Here is a 19026-nt window from a genome sequence, read left to right on the forward strand (position 1 = left end):
CTATTTTTGTCAATATAAAATATATGGAAAAGTTTATATTTTTAAGAAAATCTGGGAACATCATTCTCAGCAAACTGACACAAGAATAGAAAATGAAATACCACATATTTTCACTCATAGGTGGGTGATGAACAATGAGAACACATGGGCACAGGGAGGGGAGCACTACACACTGGGGTCTGTTGGGGGGAATAGGGGAGGGACAGCAAGGCGGGGGGAGCTGGGGAGGGGAGCTGAGGGGGAGTGAGGCGGGGGGAGCTGGGGAGGGACAGCATGGGGAGAAATGCCAGATGTGGGTGAAGGGGACGAAGACAGCAAATCACACTGCCATGTGTGTACCTATGCAACTATCTTGCATGTTCTGCACATGTACCCCAAAACCTAAAATACAATAAAAATAAATAAATAAATAAAACAAAAAACAAAAGAAAATTATTGTGAAAACGTTATTTAAAAGAATTAAATTTGAATAAAGTCTTGAGTAGAACAAAGAAACATGTTTATAAAAACTGTACATTTATGGTAACAGCCATAAAATTGAATAACTTAATCTTAGATAAGAAAGTACAATTTTGTATTATTTCTATAGACTCAGTATAATCTCAATAAAGCAAATAAGAAATATTTTCTTGAGAGCAGACAGAAGAGAGGGTTTCATGAATTTAAATGAAGGGATGGACATGAAGAAATATTCAATACATTTTTGAAAATTAAATTTTGTTAAAATAAGTACTTCTTATAATAATTCTTAACTAACAGGATGATTGTGCAATGAATGTTTCTGGCAGCATCTTATTATAGTGGAAAACTGTAAACAAGCTGTCAATATTGGGCTGGTTAAGAAAATAATATCTCATCCATACAATGAAACACTCCCCATCATTAAGAATGATGATAGGTTTCTGAATTTATCTGTCATTGAAAGGTGTCAATTACAAATTGTTCAGTGAAAATAGCTGGTTCCAAAAGAATACACAAGATATAATTCAATCTTTTCAAATATGTATGGAAAATATCTATAGAGGATATATGTCAAAATACTAGATGTGGTTTTCTCTGGGTAGTAGGACAAAGGGTAATTTTTTAGCTTGTATTCATTTTGACATTGTAGGAATTTTCCATTATAAAGACATACTATTTTTATAATCACGTTAACATTTGTGTATAAGCATTTGTAGATATCAAATAAAATAAAATTGAAAGGAAGTGGACACAGATGGTTTCTGACAGAATGAAACCAACAGGACAACACTTTGAGGAAGGTTTCTATGTTAGGGACTTTGCTGATTGTCCATTTGTTGTTAGTGCACAAAGATTCACAGAGATATAGACTACTGTGTGGAGGAGTCACACATGCTTTAATTTCCTAGTTTCCAGTCTTCTTTTTTTACTTTATTGCTGACAGTAAAGGGAACACAATATGATGGAGACTCAGTTTATATCACTATGTTCTGCAGTTTCTATTCTATTCTATTCATATTAATATAATAGCTGTATTTTAATGTTGCACTTACTAAATTTGTCTAACTCTGATTTCATGTTGTAAATAATAGGTTTATATGAATATTAGCTAAGATAGAAACTCTACTGAATAAAAATATTTGGCGTAAAATGATGTAATGAAAATTACAACGATTTTTATACATGTAAAGTATTTACTATGTGCCAAGCAGAGTCCTAAAAGAACTTCGAATGTTAGTCAATTATTCTTCAAAGCCACCTATGAAGAAGGTGCTATTATTATCCCTCATTTCACCCATGAGAAAACTAAAGCTCAGAGAGCTAGTAAGTCCCTTGCTTAAAATCCCATAGTTAAAAAGTGACAGAGAAGGGTGATAATCCCAGATAGTCTGGCTCCAGAACACTTACTTTGGACATATTTTCAAAAGTTTAAATAAGCTTTTAATTTTAGGATAGTTTAAGATTTACAGAAAAGTTACAAAACATAATACAGAGAGCTCATGTATACCCCTCGCCCAGTTTCCTCCTCTAGTTAAATCTTATGTAATATGGTATATTTATCACAGCTAGGAAACTCACATTGGTACATTGATATTAACTAAACAACATACATAATAATGTTTTTCTTTCCTATATTTCATCCAGAAGACCACATTACACTGAGTTGTCATGTCTACCCTAGCCTCCTGTGATTTATGACAGTTTCTCAATCTTTCCTCATTTTGAATGACTTTGACAGTTTTGAAGAACACTAGTCATGTATTTTATAGAATGTCTGTCATTTTTGGCTTGTGTGACATATCTTTTACAATTTAACTGGGGTTATGGTTTGAGGAGGAAGACCACAGAGGTGAGGTGCCATTATCAACACATCATATCAAGGGTACACACCAACAACATGACCTATTTTTATGATGATAGCCTTGAAGACCTGACTGAAGTACTGTTTAACTGGTGTCTCCACTGAAAGTCACCATCTTCCCACTTTCCATGTTTGGCTTTATGGAAAAAAGTTATCAAAGTTCACAGTAAAGGGGGCTGGGAGAGTTAAACTCCACCTGCTTGAAGGAGAGGGGGTATCTACATTAATTATTTGGAATTCTGTCAGAGCCCTCATTTTTAACTCATTACTTTCTCTATATTGCCTCTCATGCCCTATTCATTCCTATCATTTTGACATGTTATTCATGTACAGTAGTAAAACACAATTCTTACCTGATTTCCTGCTTTTTCAAAGGTGCAAAACATGTTAGAACTAAATGTGACAACAAATTTGTTTTAAATTATTTTCCAGACTGCTATAGAATTAGAAATCAATTTTTCTCATAAATACTCTGTAAAGGACTTACCAGAAATATTCGTTCAAGTTGATCCTGAATGTCTTTCATTCCTGGAAAAGCAGCAACTCCTTGGATCATTTCAACAAAGATGCAACCTACTCCCCTAAAGAGAGAAGAAAGAATCATTACAAAACTTCGATACATTCTGCTTAGAAAAACTAAATCTGGAATGAGAATATCCACTCCTACAGAAGAGAAGCAGTGTATAAACAGTATTTTTTCTTCCCTCTAACTTCTATTTAGATTCAGGGGTACATGTGTAGGTTTCTTACATGGGTATATTATATGATGCTGAGGTCTGATGTATGAATGATCCCATCCCAGGTATGAACATAGTACCCAATAGTTTATTAACCCTTGCCTCTCTTTATTCCTCCTTCTGGTAGTCTCTAGTTTCTATTGTTGCCATCTTTATGTCATGAGTACCTCATGTTTAGCTCCCATTTATGAATGAGAACATGCAGTATTTGGTTTCCTGTTCCTGTGTTAATTCACTTAGCATAATGGCCTCCAGCTGCAACCACATTGCTGCAAACATTAATTCATTCGTTTTTATGGCTATATAGTATTCCAAGGGCTATATGTACCCCATTTTCTTTATCCAGTCCACTGTTGATGGGCACCTAGGTTGAGTCCATATCATTGCTATTGTAAATAGTACTGTGATAATTATGTGAGTCCATGTATCTTTTTGTCAGAATGATTTGTTTTCTTTCAGATATATACCTAGTAATGATATTGCTGGGTTGCATGACAGTTCTGAGTTCTTTGAGAAATCTCCAATTTGTTTTCCACAGTGGCTGAACTAATTTATTATAGATTCTCACCGACAGTGTGTGAGCATTCCCTTTTCTCTGTAGCCTTGCAGCATCTGTGGGTGTTTTTGTTTGTTTGTTTTTGACTTTTTGATAATAGCCATTCTGACTGGTATGAGATAGTATCTATTTCCATTTCTCTGATGATTAGCCATTCTGACTGGTATGAGATAGTATCTATTTCCATTTCTCTGATGATTAGCCATTCTGACTGGTATGAGATAGTATCTATTTCCATTTCTCTGATGATTAGCCATTCTGACTGGTATGAGATAGTATCTATTTCCATTTCTCTGATGATTAGTGATGTGGAGCATTTTTCAGTATGTTTGTTGTCTGCTTATATGTCTTCTTTTCAGAAATGCCTGTTCATGTCTTTTGCCTATTTTTAATGGAGCTACTAGATAAACAGTATTTTTAATGAGCACCATGAGCTATATAGGTGATATACGCCTAGATCCCATAACCTACCCACTTCCCCTACCCCCATCTACTGAACTGAAAGAACTCTAAATAGATCCAACTATACTGGGCTCAGAAAAGAGTAGAAACTAATAAAATAGTGCATTCTAATGTTATTACTTATAGAATATAGTTAAAAAAGTCCTTAGCCTGATACATAAGAGCCCCCAGTCATGTTCAAACATCCTTTTCCAACTATACTTCATAAACTCATAAAGTATTGTAGTCTCTAGACATTCATTCAGTGGTTCTCAATACTCTTTGCATTAGAATCATCTGGAGAATGTTAAGAAACTGCATACCTCTGACCACAAACCCCAGAGATTCTGTTTCAATTTGTCTAGGTTGAAGCCCAGGCATCCACATGGGCTGCTCAGATGATTCAGGGCAGCTACAGTGAGAATTGCTGAGCCAGACTGATCTACCTGAGTGCCAAGCACAAACCTGTACCATTTGGCTCAAATCGTTTCACTACCTAGAGTACTCTCCTTCTTCACCTGTTTACTTGATAGCTAATTCCAACTCAACCTCTACAATCCTATTTAAATGCATCTCTTCCATGATGCCTTCCACAGATCTTTCATCAGACAGAATTGCTCCCCTTATGAGCTTATGGATTAAGCCCTTACTCAATATATCAGCCATCTACTATGCTTGAAATTCTTTCCCAGCTTGACCTGCTATGCCCCACCTAGCAAGTTAGTCCAGTATATTAAAAGACCTTGCCTCCTAGACTACCGCAGCTTGCACCTAACCCAACAGGTATAACCAATCCATAATATGGACAGACAGCCAATTAGATACTTCTGCTAGGACTCTGGAGAATGTGGCAGGATGGTAAGAAACTAGCATATGTAGATGGCTAAGTCACATTAGTGTCAGGAAACTAGCATGAGTGGCCACCACACATTGCTGCAGATAACCTTCCCTGAACTGACTTGGTTCTTGACTTCTGGAGGCTTAGATGTTCAGATAATCCAGTGTTTTGATTTTTTCCTAGAACTCTCTACCCCCTGGAAATTCTCCAGATTTTAAAAAAAATGCCTCTATCTGAATAGGTTTATGTTTCCTGGAAGTATTCTAATAAAACCATAAACATATTGGGACCTTTTCCACTGCTGCACTCATACTCAATTAAGGGCAAGCAAACTCTTGTATCTTTAATTTGTTTCAGAACCCTAGGGGTTAAGACCAAGTGGCCTACTTCTCTAAAGCTACTCCAGTTGTTATCACAGTTGTATATAAACAATGTTTTGATTTAAAGAGGTAATATATTTGTAGAAATTGCTTCCCTATTATACCACATGATTCTTATTCAAAGTAAACACCAATCAATAGTACACAGTATCAAAATGACAAAAAATTAATGTCATTTTATATTGTAGCATATAATTTTATTTAAGTAGTAAAGAACTAATGTCAAACCAGTGTTCTAGTTATATGGGTTTTTACACAAGTTGTTTTCATTTTAGATTTGAGAGACAACATAGGTATCAAGAGAATTATTTTATTAATATATAAAATACAATGATATGCTTATAAGTATTAGGGCTTCAGATGTCTTGTTAAGGCTACTTAAATTTCAGTATAGTGGCTTTCCAAATTCTCTGTCAGGAATTCTTTTCTAAGACTATTTTCTTCTTATTTAAGTTTACATAATAAAATATCTTGGGTCTTAAACAGCTACCTGCACCTTCCTTTTTTACATTCAGCATATCTTCTCTGCTCTCCACTTTTTGGCCTTCATTTTTCCCACCATAAGCTGCAGCTCTGAGTGTGAAGAGCCTCAGCAGAAGCCACAGCCACCCCCATTATGTACACAGCTAAGCTGGCTAGGAAAGTAACTATTACACTGCCAGAACTACTTATAGAATTTATTTTAGCACTACTTGTGTTTAGTCTATATCATTTCCATAATATGTTACTTAGAATGATTAAAAGACAAATATATGTTGAAATTCTATTCAGTTGGAATAAAATGATGTAGCATTTTTATAGGCTCTTATCTGCTTAGCTGGCTAAGACTTGGACTTTCATTTCTAGTGGATGTTTCCCATGACATTATCTTTTTCAAAGATGCTTGAGGATGTACCAAAGAAGATGAGAGAATTATACTTAAAGGACTCACAAAAAGAGATAAAATGCACAAGAAAATAGAAAAGTAGATGTATAAAGCATATCAACATATGAATATAATGGAATTCCTTATTACTGGACTGTCTTGTCTTATTGCTAAACAGCAATAAAAGCGCTTCAATGTAATATGAAGGAACTAGTGTCTGCTTTCTCCCCACCTCTTTCTACCCATTTGCCCCATGCTCCCTCTCTTGATGGATAAAGTTGACTGCACTGAATGGTTTACTGAGAAAAAAAATCATCCATTTAAGCACTATAATTTATGATATATAATCTTATATCAGGAAATGTCTCTTTTGTTGCTTTTTTTGAGAATTTGAATAATCATGCAATTATCATCCACTTAGTCTAAATTTTTTAAGAATAAGAACTGGTCACAAAAGCTTACAATTAAAGGTGTCATAGGATGCATAGGTCATAGTATGTTCCAACTCTTAGCTTAGGATTAGTTACCCTTTAAGGTAATATATAAACACCTACCTATGCTCATGCATTTTTCAATGTTTTTGAACTCAACATTTCACAATTTAATTTATGTCTCAGGCATATGAATGATTTTTAAAATCACAATTCAAAACAAAATTTTAAGCAGAATTGATAATTTGTTGTCAGTTCAAGCAGAGACAGACAATCTTTTAGGCTTATAAATTTGGGAGTTTTTGATATTAAAAAGATTATGAAATTCTAACTAAAAAATTGGCTACAAAAGTGCATTTAGAATGAACAAATCAATCAAAAGCAATCACATAATTTTAAAGCTAACAAATACAACAAAGAATCTGACATTCAGGAAAACAATGTAAAATTAACTATCTGACAAATCTCTCTAATACTTTCTTTCTACAATTTTGGCTGTATAATCTTCAATTGATTCTTCTGAGAATTCTATAGTATCATTGTATGTAAGAAGAATGTAGAGATATTTTAGACTCCTCTAGCATGATGATGACATTGGTTTGGGGGCATGTCTAATAGTTTAGATTTTTTTTTTTTTTCTCAGCTTCATTTCTCATTGTTGGTAAGGTCAACAAACTTTTAGGACCATTGTCAATTTTGGGAAAACCTCTATCAAGTTTCTGTTTAGTAGGTCTATATGGTATGAACACAGTAATTCTAATGTATTCATTTACACAGTTCCTTCAGCATGAGAGGACATGCTTGGCTCAGAGTGCAGGGTTAGGAAGGATTTGTATGCTTAATGCCTGAATGGGCTGGGAATGAAAATATTCCAGGCTGGGAAAACAGGGTCAAATAAACTGAGGGAGAAGAAGGATAGTTTATTTTACTAACTTAAAAAAAATTTATTTTATATTTAGAAGATAGGGAAGCAATATGTCATGCTTGGATTACCTTTTATTTTATAAACATTAGAAAATTTTACCTGTTAAATTTAATTTTATAAATATAAGGAGCTTCCAAAATTATGCTGGTTCTATCCTGATTTCAGAGGATTTTCTTTCCACCTATTTTCTTTCTACTCACACCCTACATAAGTGCTCCTATATTGACAAAAAGAGAGGAATCAGGTTTTTAAAATTATCCCTTAAACTTTTTCTTCCTTAAAATCCACAGTAGAGGCTAGAGGCAATGAAGGCTCCACATGCTGTGCTGCTGACCTCTATCTCCAAATTTACATCATGCCTGTATCCACATTAGATATCCTCTGCTCCAGCCAAGCTGCTCCACTGTCTTCTCCTAAAACTTGCCACACTCCTTCACATCCCAAGATTTCTTCATGGATTGTTGTTTCCCTTTACCTTCTCTGTATCTGATTAATTGCATTTTGCTATTCAGGGGTCAGTGTAAATAGCTCCACTTAGAAATGTCTTTCCTAGTGACCACTCGAAGACAGTTCCTCCTTAGAGTCCCATCCCCAGGGTCTCACCCTGCTTCCCTAGTTTGTTCCTTTTATAACACTTAAAGATGATAAATTGTGTTAGACTTTTGGGGTTGTGGCTCCTCTAGATGGATTATCTACACGATCAGGGATAAGCTTGTGGACATCACCTTATTTCCAGGACATAGCAGAGTGTCAAGCACATAATGAGGGCTCAAAAATACTTGCTGAATGAATCAAAAACAATGTCACTCTCTTTCCCTGCTGGGTATTCTGTGTGAGCTGAGTTTAGTGACTTGTTTCCAACGAATACCGTACATAAAATAGGAGTGGAGAGGGAGTGTGGATGGCAAATTTACAATGGAGAAAATTGACAAACACTATCTCATCCATGTGACAAAGGTTAATATTATCAGTGATATGTCATGATTTCCCATAAGAATGATGTTTATGAGCTTTTTCAAAAAAATAAACACAGAAATTGATCCCCTGGTCTTAAAGCTTGAAACATAATTTGTCTTATTTGAGTTCGTTTCTCGGGAAACTAAACTTCAGAACTCCCAGATAGTATTACGGAACTGAAACTCCTCTTCCTTATTCTTCCCTAATTCCTGTTTCTCCGCACGTAGCTACATTCCTTCCCCACTGTATAAACCCCCAATTATAGTCAGCTGGGGAGATGGATTTGAGACTTTTCTCTTGTCTCGTCAGCTGCAGCACCCAAATAAAGGCTTCTTCTCTGGCAATACTCATTGTCTCAGACATTGGCTTTCTGTGCAGCAGGCAAATGGGACCTAGACTGAACCCCCGGTATTTTGATAACAGTTCCAAGAATACTCACAGGAAAATGAGAAGCTCTTCAATAAATGCTGCTGAGAAAATTGGATATTCTTATGCAGTAGGACAAAACTAGACTCCCATGCCTCACAATATACAAAATCACCCCAAAATGAATTAAAGATTTAAACATAAGGCCCAAAATTATAAAACTACTAGAAGAAAACACAAGGGAAACACTTCAGGACACTGGTCTGGGAAAAGATTTTATGAATAAGACATCAAAAGCAGGCAAAAAAAAAGCAAAAATAAACAAATGGGATTATATAAAACCAAAAGGTTCTACATTAAAAGCTTCTGCACAGACAGGAAGTAAGTCTCAAATCCATCTTCCCAACTGACTTAAATTGAATTTTTATGTAGTGGGGTAGGAATACAGCTACATGTAGGAAAACAGAATGAAATGATCAACAGAATGAAAGAAGAACCCACAAAATGGGAGCAAATATTTGCAAACTACTTATATGATATTCTTAATACCTAGAATATATAAGGAACTCAAACATCTCAACCATGAAAAAACAATCAATATTATTTAAAAATGGGCAGACGAGCCTGGGTGCAATGGTTAATGCCTGTAATTCTAGCAGTTTAGAAGCTGAGGTGGGAGAATCACTTGAGGTTAGGGAGTCTGAGACAAATATGGGTAACATAGCAAGACTATCTCCACAAAAATAAAGTAAAAAATAAAAAAAATTAGCCAGGCATGGTGGCCTGCACCTGTATTCCCAGCTTCTCAGGAGGCTGAGGTGGGAGGATTGCAGGAACCCAGGAGGTTGAGGCTGCAGTGAACTATGACTGCAATACTGCACTCCACCCTGAATAACAGAGAAAGATACTATCTCTTTAAAAGAACAACAACAACAAAAAAGGGCAAATGGTCTGAACAGACATTTTCCAAAAGAAGGCAAGAAACATGAAAAACTACTCAACATCACTAATCATCAGAGAAATGGTCATCAAAACCACAATGATTCACTCCAATTAGGATGGTTATTATGAAAAAGATTAAAAAATAACAAATTCTAGAGAGGATACGGAGAAAAGGGAACTCTTATATACTGTTGGTGGGAATGTTCTATGGAGAACAGTATGGAGGTTGCTCAAAAAACTACAAATAGAACTACCATATGATCTAGCCATCCCACTACTGGGAATTTATCCAAAGGAAAGGAAATCAGTACATTGAAGAGACATTTGCACCCCCATATTTATTGCAGAACAGTTCACAATAGCCAAAATAGAAAATGAAGCTAGGTATTCAACAACAGATGAATGGGTGAAGAAAATATGGTCTATATGCACAATGAATACTATTCAGCCATAGAAAAGAATGAAATCTTGTCATTTGTGACAACATAGATGGAAGTGGAGGATATTATGTCAAATGAAATAAGCCAGGAACAGAAAGTTAAACACCGCATGTTCTCACTCATATGTGGAAGCTAAAAAAAGTCAATGTCATAGAAGTGAAAAGTAGAACAGGAGATACTAGAGGCTGATAAGGGTAAGGAAGGAAAGTATAGGGAGAGATTTGTTAAAAGATACAAAATTACTGCCAGAAGGAAGGAATAAGTTCTAGCGTCTTATACCACTGTAGAATGACTATAGTTAAGAATAATAAGACTATATCATATTTAATATATACTACATATATTACTAATAAGACTATAACAATCATATTATATTAGATAGTTTCAAATAGCTATAAGGAAGATACTGAGTTTCCAACACAAAGAAATGATAAATGTTTGAGATGAGGGATATGCAAATTACCCTGATCTGATCATTATACGTGTATCAAAACATAACAATGTACCCATGAATATATAAATCATTGTCAATTTTAAAAACTTAAATTAAAAATTAAGTTTTATATGAAAGTATCTGAAAACATATATATACATATACCCTATGGCAGAGGAATTCAAAATAAAAAGATTTGTTTAAACTACTACATTTGGGGCAATGATGGGGTGGAGTGTATAATACAGAGAAAAATATAATTCATAGGGAAGGAGTAAGAACTTTTCTCCATTAGAACAGGGAAAGACAAGTTTAGTGTTACTTCTGTGGGAAGGTCTCCTGATCACTCAGACTATGTTAGGTCCCCTAACTCTGTACTCTCCATGATACTTTCTACAACTGCAATTTATTTATTTACTTGTAAATGTGTTAGCCACCATCACCTTTATCAGAACAAAGATTTGGTCTTTTACTTTTAAAGATATAGTCCAAATGACTGATAGGGGTTATGGTGATATGGCAACACTACCAGACCTGAATGAAATGGGGTTATGTCAAAAAGGTACCAGCTAATATGCCTTATAATGCATGTATCTGTTCATCAAAGTCCTGTTGGGATTTTATGGTGTACGATAACTTTTTATCTTTCAATTAAAATATGAATTAATTACATTCATCAGCATGGATAGTAAAAAAAATCTGTATTTGACTCATGATATTTAAAAAGATATTGTTAACTGGATGATAATTAACTCAATAAATGATTATATCACATGAGGAAATCAAATAAGATCTAAAGGTTATTATTTCTATAGTTACATTAATCTAATTTTGGTTAGATTAAGATATCAAAAAAATAAAACATTGTTCTCCTTCTTCCCTAATTCTCAAGGCAAAAGTTTGGCTTAATCTCAGTAGATAATGCAGAAAGACTAACATTTTAAAATATAGTGCAATTAAAATGTCAGAAAACATTGCCTAGATCTTAGTTTTTTATTTTATTCATGTGTTGGCAAAGGCTTGAGATTCCTTAGGATCCAGAGCTTTAAGCAGAGTGACAGTTTTGATTCTAGAGGTATCAAGACAGAGCACAGCCTATGCATTGCCGTATGTGCAGTGGGAACAAGGATTTTGGGGGGAGACCTGCCCCTTCTCATACATAATCCCTAATTGAAAGTAATAAGAGCCTCTTCTCAAATTCAGAGAATTATTTAGAGCCATTTAGAGCTATCTGCATTGTTAGACAAGAGAGACGTGGAAAAGGGAGTGGCAAGCTGCTTCTGATTCTGAAAGGAGACAAGCAGATGAACAGAGCCATAACTCACTACAGATTAGTTCTCTTGCCTTTCTGCCTTTTGACATTTTGCTGACATCAGAAATTTCCTCAAAGCCTATGTATCCATCCAAAAACAGTACTTGAAACAGTGCGTCTCAACCTTTAATGTACATGCTAATCACCTGGGGATCTTTTTAGAATTCAGATTCTAATTACTGGGTTATAGGTTAAGGCCTAAGATCCTGCATTTCTAACAAACTTCCAAGCTACGCTGATGCTGCTGTTCTCCAAATCAAGTAGTGAGGACCAATAATGTAAAGGAATTTTGGTAATTCAGTTTTGAATGGGATTTTATAACTCAGATCAATTCTCTGAACATATATCCAAGCTCCAGCCAAAGGAACAACAAAGAAACAGATAACTGTAATGAGTTAGATTAAATGCAAAACACAATCTAAATTTAACACACAGGGATGCAATACAAACTCAGAACGCTTCCACATTAATTAACCTAATAGGTAATTTTATTTAGCCATGGTTCACTGAAATACACCATTATGCAATTAAAGCTAGAGCTATTTGATGCACCAAGGTAGCCATTTATTTTTTTACTCTTCTCAGAAGGAATGTATATATTTGGAAAATAGACCAAAGAGTTTTGTTCCCTAGGAGGTCAGCTTCAAAAATGAAAATTAAAAAGCAACATTTTTTTCTATAATGTAAAAGAAAAGTTATTACATATAACAGACTCAATCATTTCATTTTGGCATTTGCAGTATTTGAAAAGTGAAAGATTAAAAAATTACATTCTGCATGCCCTTGGTGACTACTGAAGGAACTGAATTGATTAAACTGTCACTCATCATTTACTGTGGTTAGTGCTTCATTAGGCACAGATAGGCACAATATATCTTAGTCAGATACTTCTATGGAGTATTTTGCACTTAAGGATTGAAAATAGAACCTTAGATTGTGGGTACAAACCCATATTAGAAAACATTCAACTCAAAACAATAAATTTTTAATATAATGGGAAACTATAACATTTAGTTTTCAACTGTGAAACAAAACTATATCTCTTTGAAGTTGTACTTACAAATTAAGCATATCAGAATAAAAATAAAACAAAAGTAAAAGATGAAGTGTGGGAAGCTAACGTAGTTCAGTAGAGTCTAGGCCCAGGGTGGCCTGCTGCTGACCAGGAGGGAGGCACCAGGCAAATGAATTACAAACCTCTTACTAGGATCTACATCAGCAGTAAGACTAACAAGGAAGACTGAGAAGCCCAACCATCTTAAATTACCAACCGGAATAAATGTTCCTTAAGTTCCAATGATAATTTTTCCTCATATGCTTTAAGTAGTGTGTGCATTTATTATTATTTTTTTTAATGAAACGGCAAAATTTTATTTTTATCGGGACCAGTTACCAAATCCAGAAACCCAGGAATCATGTGAAATTCTGTGCCTTTTTTTTTAGTATGTTTATGTAGTCATCAAGTTGTCCACATCCTATGTATTCCTAAATATTTCTCCAATCTGATCTCCAACCACTTTCTCCCTTCCTCCTTACCATCTTTTTTGAATGCTTCTGATATCCTATCCTCCATCTGTATCCACTAAACACTATATGTTTCACCTGTTAGTCTTTGTCCATCGCATGTTCTACATGTCCTTCAAACCTAGCTTTGTTAGCTTGGAAAGATGGCTTTGAGAAATCAGGCAGAATAATTACCACTGGGTGAAGCCTTCCCTGACCCCCTTAATCATTCACCAAGGATAACTTTATCACCTTCATCTCTGAACTGCCACTGTACTAAACATATGCCCGTGTTATAGCTAATCACAATGTCTTTCCCTTGACCTTGAAGGCATGAATAGCTCTTTCTCATCTTTGCAGCTCCAAGATCTCACAAAGTACCTTGTACAAAATAGGTGTTCAATAAATATCTTTAAAATGAGGAAATAAATGAATGAATTGCATAAACTAGTCTGAGGAGTACACGTAAGATATTACAACAGAAAAAGGCATTGATTTAGAGCTAATATTATCATATAAAATTAAACACTAAAAAAAGCAATTCAGTAACTTCACTAAATATCTAAACTCTAACTTCATTTCTAAGAGACTCCAGCAGTCTCAGAGGAACTCCAACAGTTTCCATGGAAACTTTTGGCTCCACTGTACAATTTACTTGAATGCTAAAATTTAGAGATAGAGGGACCTTTGAGAAGGCCTAAGACAATGTTTTGATTTTTACGTGTAAGGAAGCTGTATTATATGTTTAAATGTCTTAGTGTTGGTCGCAGAATCAGAAACTGCGATGCCTGCATCCAGGGCCAGCGATCCCTTCATTATGCTGTGCTGCCTCCACAGTCAAAACAACCTGGCTTTATTTGGTCAGCCTGGGGAGGTTAAAAAAGAGGAAATAGAGATGGCAACTTTGATTTCTTCCCAGGTGACACAAATGCCAGCAAAGATAAAGATAAAACCAAAATCAAATCTTCAAAATTAGAGGTTTTGGCAGAGAACACAGTAAAACTACCCTAGAAAACTGAAGTCTATCTTCGTTGTTAGTGCGCTAAAAACAAGATGCTGGTTGTGTTTTAAAAATGCTTAAAAATTTGGCCAGGCTGAGGTGGGTGAATCATCTGAGGTCAGGACAAGACCAGCCTGGTCAATATGGTGAAATCCCATCTCTACTAAAAACACAAAAATTAGCTGGACGTGGTGACGCACGTCTGTAATCCCAGCTACTCAGGAGGCTGAGGCAGGAGAATCGCTTGAACCTGAGAGGTGGAGGTTGCAGTGAGCCAAGATCACTTCACTGTACTCCAGCCTGGGCAACAGAGTGAGACTCTGTCTCAAAAAACAACAAAAAAAGCCAAGCTTAAAAATTCAAACCAGAGTCCCATGGATAATGAAGACTCTAGAGATGGAGTCTTAAAGTAATAACCCCATGTTACAGAGATAACAGGAAATATTTGGACTGGTAACATCCAGCAACCAGTCACAATTAACATAAAAATATTATAAAGAAGAAATGCCCTCACTGAGGACTACTATAAGAAAAAAATGAAAATTATTACATTTAATAGCAGAGAAATATAACAATGAAAGGAGATGTTCCATTTAACAATTCATTTAAAACTCCACTGATGATGGCAGGCACTTCTCTAAGGAATAAGCATAGACCAGGCAGAATAAGAAAAAAGCAAATTAATAAGCCTTGCACATCTTTAATTTCTGTTTATATGACAGCTGATGCAAAACAAGGAAGTCATATTTTAAGGCTCCTCTCTGCAAATGTATTAATCCTTATGCAATAATGTAGGAAATTAGGAAAAATTTATTCATGGGTAATTATCTTCAAAATCAAAGCAAAAAACAAATTCAAGCAATCTTTTTCAAGAAATTTCATGTGGCATATTGTGAAGAGAAATCACTGCTAAAATCTTCATGTCAATTTTCTTACTACAAGGAGAATAACTTCAATTTATAGTAAGTTAAGTTGATATATTTAGTTGATATATTGAATGGCATAGCTAGACTTTGATGGACTATGAGTAAGAATGCTGAAATGGGCACTACTAAGATATATGACTGGATGACTGATATTTCACAGTGAAGTATTTGACAACCACCTAATATCTTAGATAATAGATGCAAGACTTGAAGGCCAAAACCTTTCCTTTATAGATTCTCAGGGTCCATTTTTTGGTGAAGTCTGTGGGCATTTTGGGATATTCTCAAATATCTGCCTAGGAATGTGGCTTTGCAGTCTAGCCACTGCACATAGATCACAACTTGAATGATGCCCGTGGGGTTGTGCATTGCAGCAGTGCTAGTGAGTGCTGCTTCAGGGCAGGAACCAGATCTTTCTCACCTTGAACCTCTCGACATTCTGTAATGTTTTGCTGAATTAATACATGAATGAATAAATGTGACTCGCAAGGTACAAGGGAGATTTTTGTGGGAAGGGAGCTACTCTGAGATTCTAGAGCTGTTTTCGTTTGCTTGTTTCACCTGTGTTACCAACAGCCACCAACCCATTGTGTGAGATAAAAAACCAAGCACCTCTAATTTCAGGGGTTATAAAATGGTGATAAAACAATAAAAAAAATACAGGTTGATTTCACAGGGTTACTGAAATCCTGAAACAGTTTCTAAATTAAATATATTAGGATTAAATATGACAAATAGATGAAAATGTATTTATTGCTATAATAAAGTTTTTAATCTGTTAGAGTTTCCACTAGGCTATGAATATATTCAGTCTTCAAAAGTAAACACGGTAAAAGCTATCAATAAAGGAAGAACCATTTAAATAACCAATCAGAAAAAACGAAAAAAGCTCTGCCAAGCTCAACTAAAAATGCAATTACATAAACATCCCACTCTTGGAATCTATTGTCTCACACAGAAATGCAGAGAAATATAAAATGCCATAGTAAAAGATAAACTACCCACATGGGTGTAGGAAACTAGGAAGCTACTCATATTCAGTCATTAGTAACTACTAAGTGACTGTCACATAGTATGAATATGTTTTATTTTATTTTTAATGAAATTTAGCAGGCTGTTTCTTGGCCACTGATAGGTTATTTTAGTTGAGTTTTGAGTTTCATTCTTTTTCAACTATTGCTTTATTTCTTTTCTTTCTAATGCATCTACCAACAGGAATCTAAGGATACAATATTTGAGGAATAAATTTTTTTAAACCACAAATATCTAAGTTTATCAATTACAAAATATAGTGTCTAAAATTAAGAAAGCCACCAGTACGTTTATGTTATATTAATTCATACAACAAAACACCAGCAGATAAAAATGTCATTCTTAATTAGAATACACTCAAGGTAATGTAGTACTGTGGAATTAATTCACAATTGTCGTAACAAGCACAGAATTATCCACTTCCATCCTTCAATAAGCAATATGAAGTAGACATCCTAGTAACATCCTAATAGACATCTTTAGTGACTATTGTCACACAATGATATTTATAGAGGCTGCTAATTTCTCTCCATTCACATTTCAATTCAATCATGTCTTTCCTGTGCATATAAGTTAATGGTCCACTTTTTCACCTTCACTGGACTGGAAATTTTCTATTGCTTAGAACACTTGCTGAAAATGTGTCACTAATTACTTTTTTCAGACAGCCCATAGATCCAAAGAAATACTTTCTATAATCTGCTCATGTAAAATTGTTCTCTTTTAAAAAATTATGACCTCACATTTTATTAACTTGCATCACTAGTTATCAGTGTATGGCATTCTTTTCAGGTTTGTTTTCATAAATTTGTTATTTCACTAAGGGTTAAATGGAAGGGATTATAAACATTCACCACCATACTAAGATGCCAGCAGTCATGAGTTTCCTGCCTGTACTATGCCATTTAATTGGCTCCCAGTCATCAGCATTTGTAATTTAAATTTGTGCCCCAGGAAAATCACAAATGTCTACATGGCAAAGACCCTTGTAGTCAATGTTCATAGTTAAAGCCACGAATATTAAATAATCAAGAAAAGCAGGACATATGGGGTAAAACATGCATAGATCTCCCTTTCTAAACACCTCTAGAATTAGAGAAGCTCTTGTCCCACAAAGATCCTTATACAATATGAGTGAGCCCTCCTTCCTTCCTTCCTTCCTTCCTTCCTTCCTTCCTTCCTTCCTTCCTTCCTTCCTTCCTTCCTTCCTTCCTTCCTTCCTTCCCTCCCTCCCTCCCTCCTAGATTCTTATATAATATGACCCAGACTTCCTTCCTCCCGTTTCCTTCCTTCTTTTCTTCTTTCCATTCTCCCTCCCTCTCTCCTTCTCTTTCCCCACTTCCCTCCCCTCCCTCAGATCCCTTCTCACAAAAATCCTTATACAATATGAGCCAGCCTTCCTTCCTTCCTTTCCTTCCGTCCTCCCTCCCTCCCTCTCTTCCTCCTACCTCATTCCCTTCCCCTCCTTCCCTCCCTTCTGCACAACCTTATATAATATCAAGACACTCAAGGTGAGAAAGACCTGGTTCCTGCCCTCAAACAGCACCCACTAACACTGGCATTTGTCTTCTCCAAAGCAACCAAATTGCCAGGAAATAAAATAGTAAACAAGGATAAAAGAACTCTATGAGAAGGCACAAGTATGTGAGAGATAACCTGTTTTGAGAAGATGTAGATGAAGACATGAAATCTAGGCAGACCACAGGCAGTTACAGCTTCAAGTAATAGTCAGATTATTTACCTACAGCAACTTGGAAAAAGCTCAGGATGTAAAAAGCGTGAAACTGAGTCTGACAGCTGGAGATAGAGGGAAGAACTGAAAATTTGTATGAAGAGCAAACTTTTGCTTCATAGGTCTTCTCTGACTATCCCTCATGTCACCTAAACACACACCAGCAAGGTACATGAAATTAAACCCAGGAGGCCTCAAATTGAAGGTAAAAGTTGCAGTAGAGAGCAGGGTGAAGAACTGAGCTGAAAAAAAGGGAAATCAAGTGGAATATATGTATACCCGTCTATGTGACCATCAGCTCCCCTTTCCACTCTGCTTTCAGGATGTCAGCTGCCTGCAATCAGCATGTGAGGACAACAAAGAATAAACCTTGAGATACTAACATCTGAGGATCTCTCAACAAGAAGTTTAGCTCTTTACCTAAACAACATACAATGAACTGACCAGTTAATTGGTCCCTTCTAAGTGTATAGATTTAAGTGCTTAATATACAAAAGTAAATGAAAAGCCAAAAATGTCCCCATCCCATATTTGAAGAAATAGAGATCAGAAGGAAAGGAAGCAAGAACAATTTTATATATGGTAACTGAATTTTTTCAAACATAAAATGTTTGTAAGATAAAAAAGTATATAAAAGACTTTTAAAAACAGAGGATTTAGAATGGAGCTTCAATATCAAAGCAATACAAACTTTCTAGAAATTGAAGACAGAGAGGATGGAAGAAATCATTTTTTAAAAGAAATTCATTTTCTAAGAGCTAAAACACATAAGTCTTTACCTTGAAGGAAGCTTACCCAGCACCAATAGAAAAAGACACTACCAAGGCAATATCATCATGAAATGTTAGAATACCAGGGATAGAGAGAAGAATCTAATTCCTTCCAGA

At 35.4% G+C, this 19026-nt stretch overlaps 1 protein-coding gene across 37 annotated transcripts in view; it reads right to left on the reverse strand.

Annotated features, from left to right (window-relative positions):
- The window catches only part of CDK14 (cyclin dependent kinase 14), a 621661-nt gene that overhangs the window by 224164 nt on the left and 378471 nt on the right, over window positions 1–19026 (reverse strand). For all 37 annotated transcript variants that reach the window (XM_078342880.1, XM_009002498.4, XM_054237316.2 and 34 more), the window contains one exon: window positions 2811–2904. In XM_078342880.1, coding sequence (XP_078199006.1) covers window positions 2811–2904 — 94 coding nt within the window. The remainder of the gene's footprint in view (window positions 1–2810; window positions 2905–19026) is intronic.

Source organism: Callithrix jacchus, chromosome 11 (genome assembly GCF_049354715.1).
Source record: "Callithrix jacchus isolate 240 chromosome 11, calJac240_pri, whole genome shotgun sequence".
In the NCBI taxonomy this organism is placed as follows: Eukaryota; Metazoa; Chordata; class Mammalia; order Primates; family Cebidae; genus Callithrix; species Callithrix jacchus.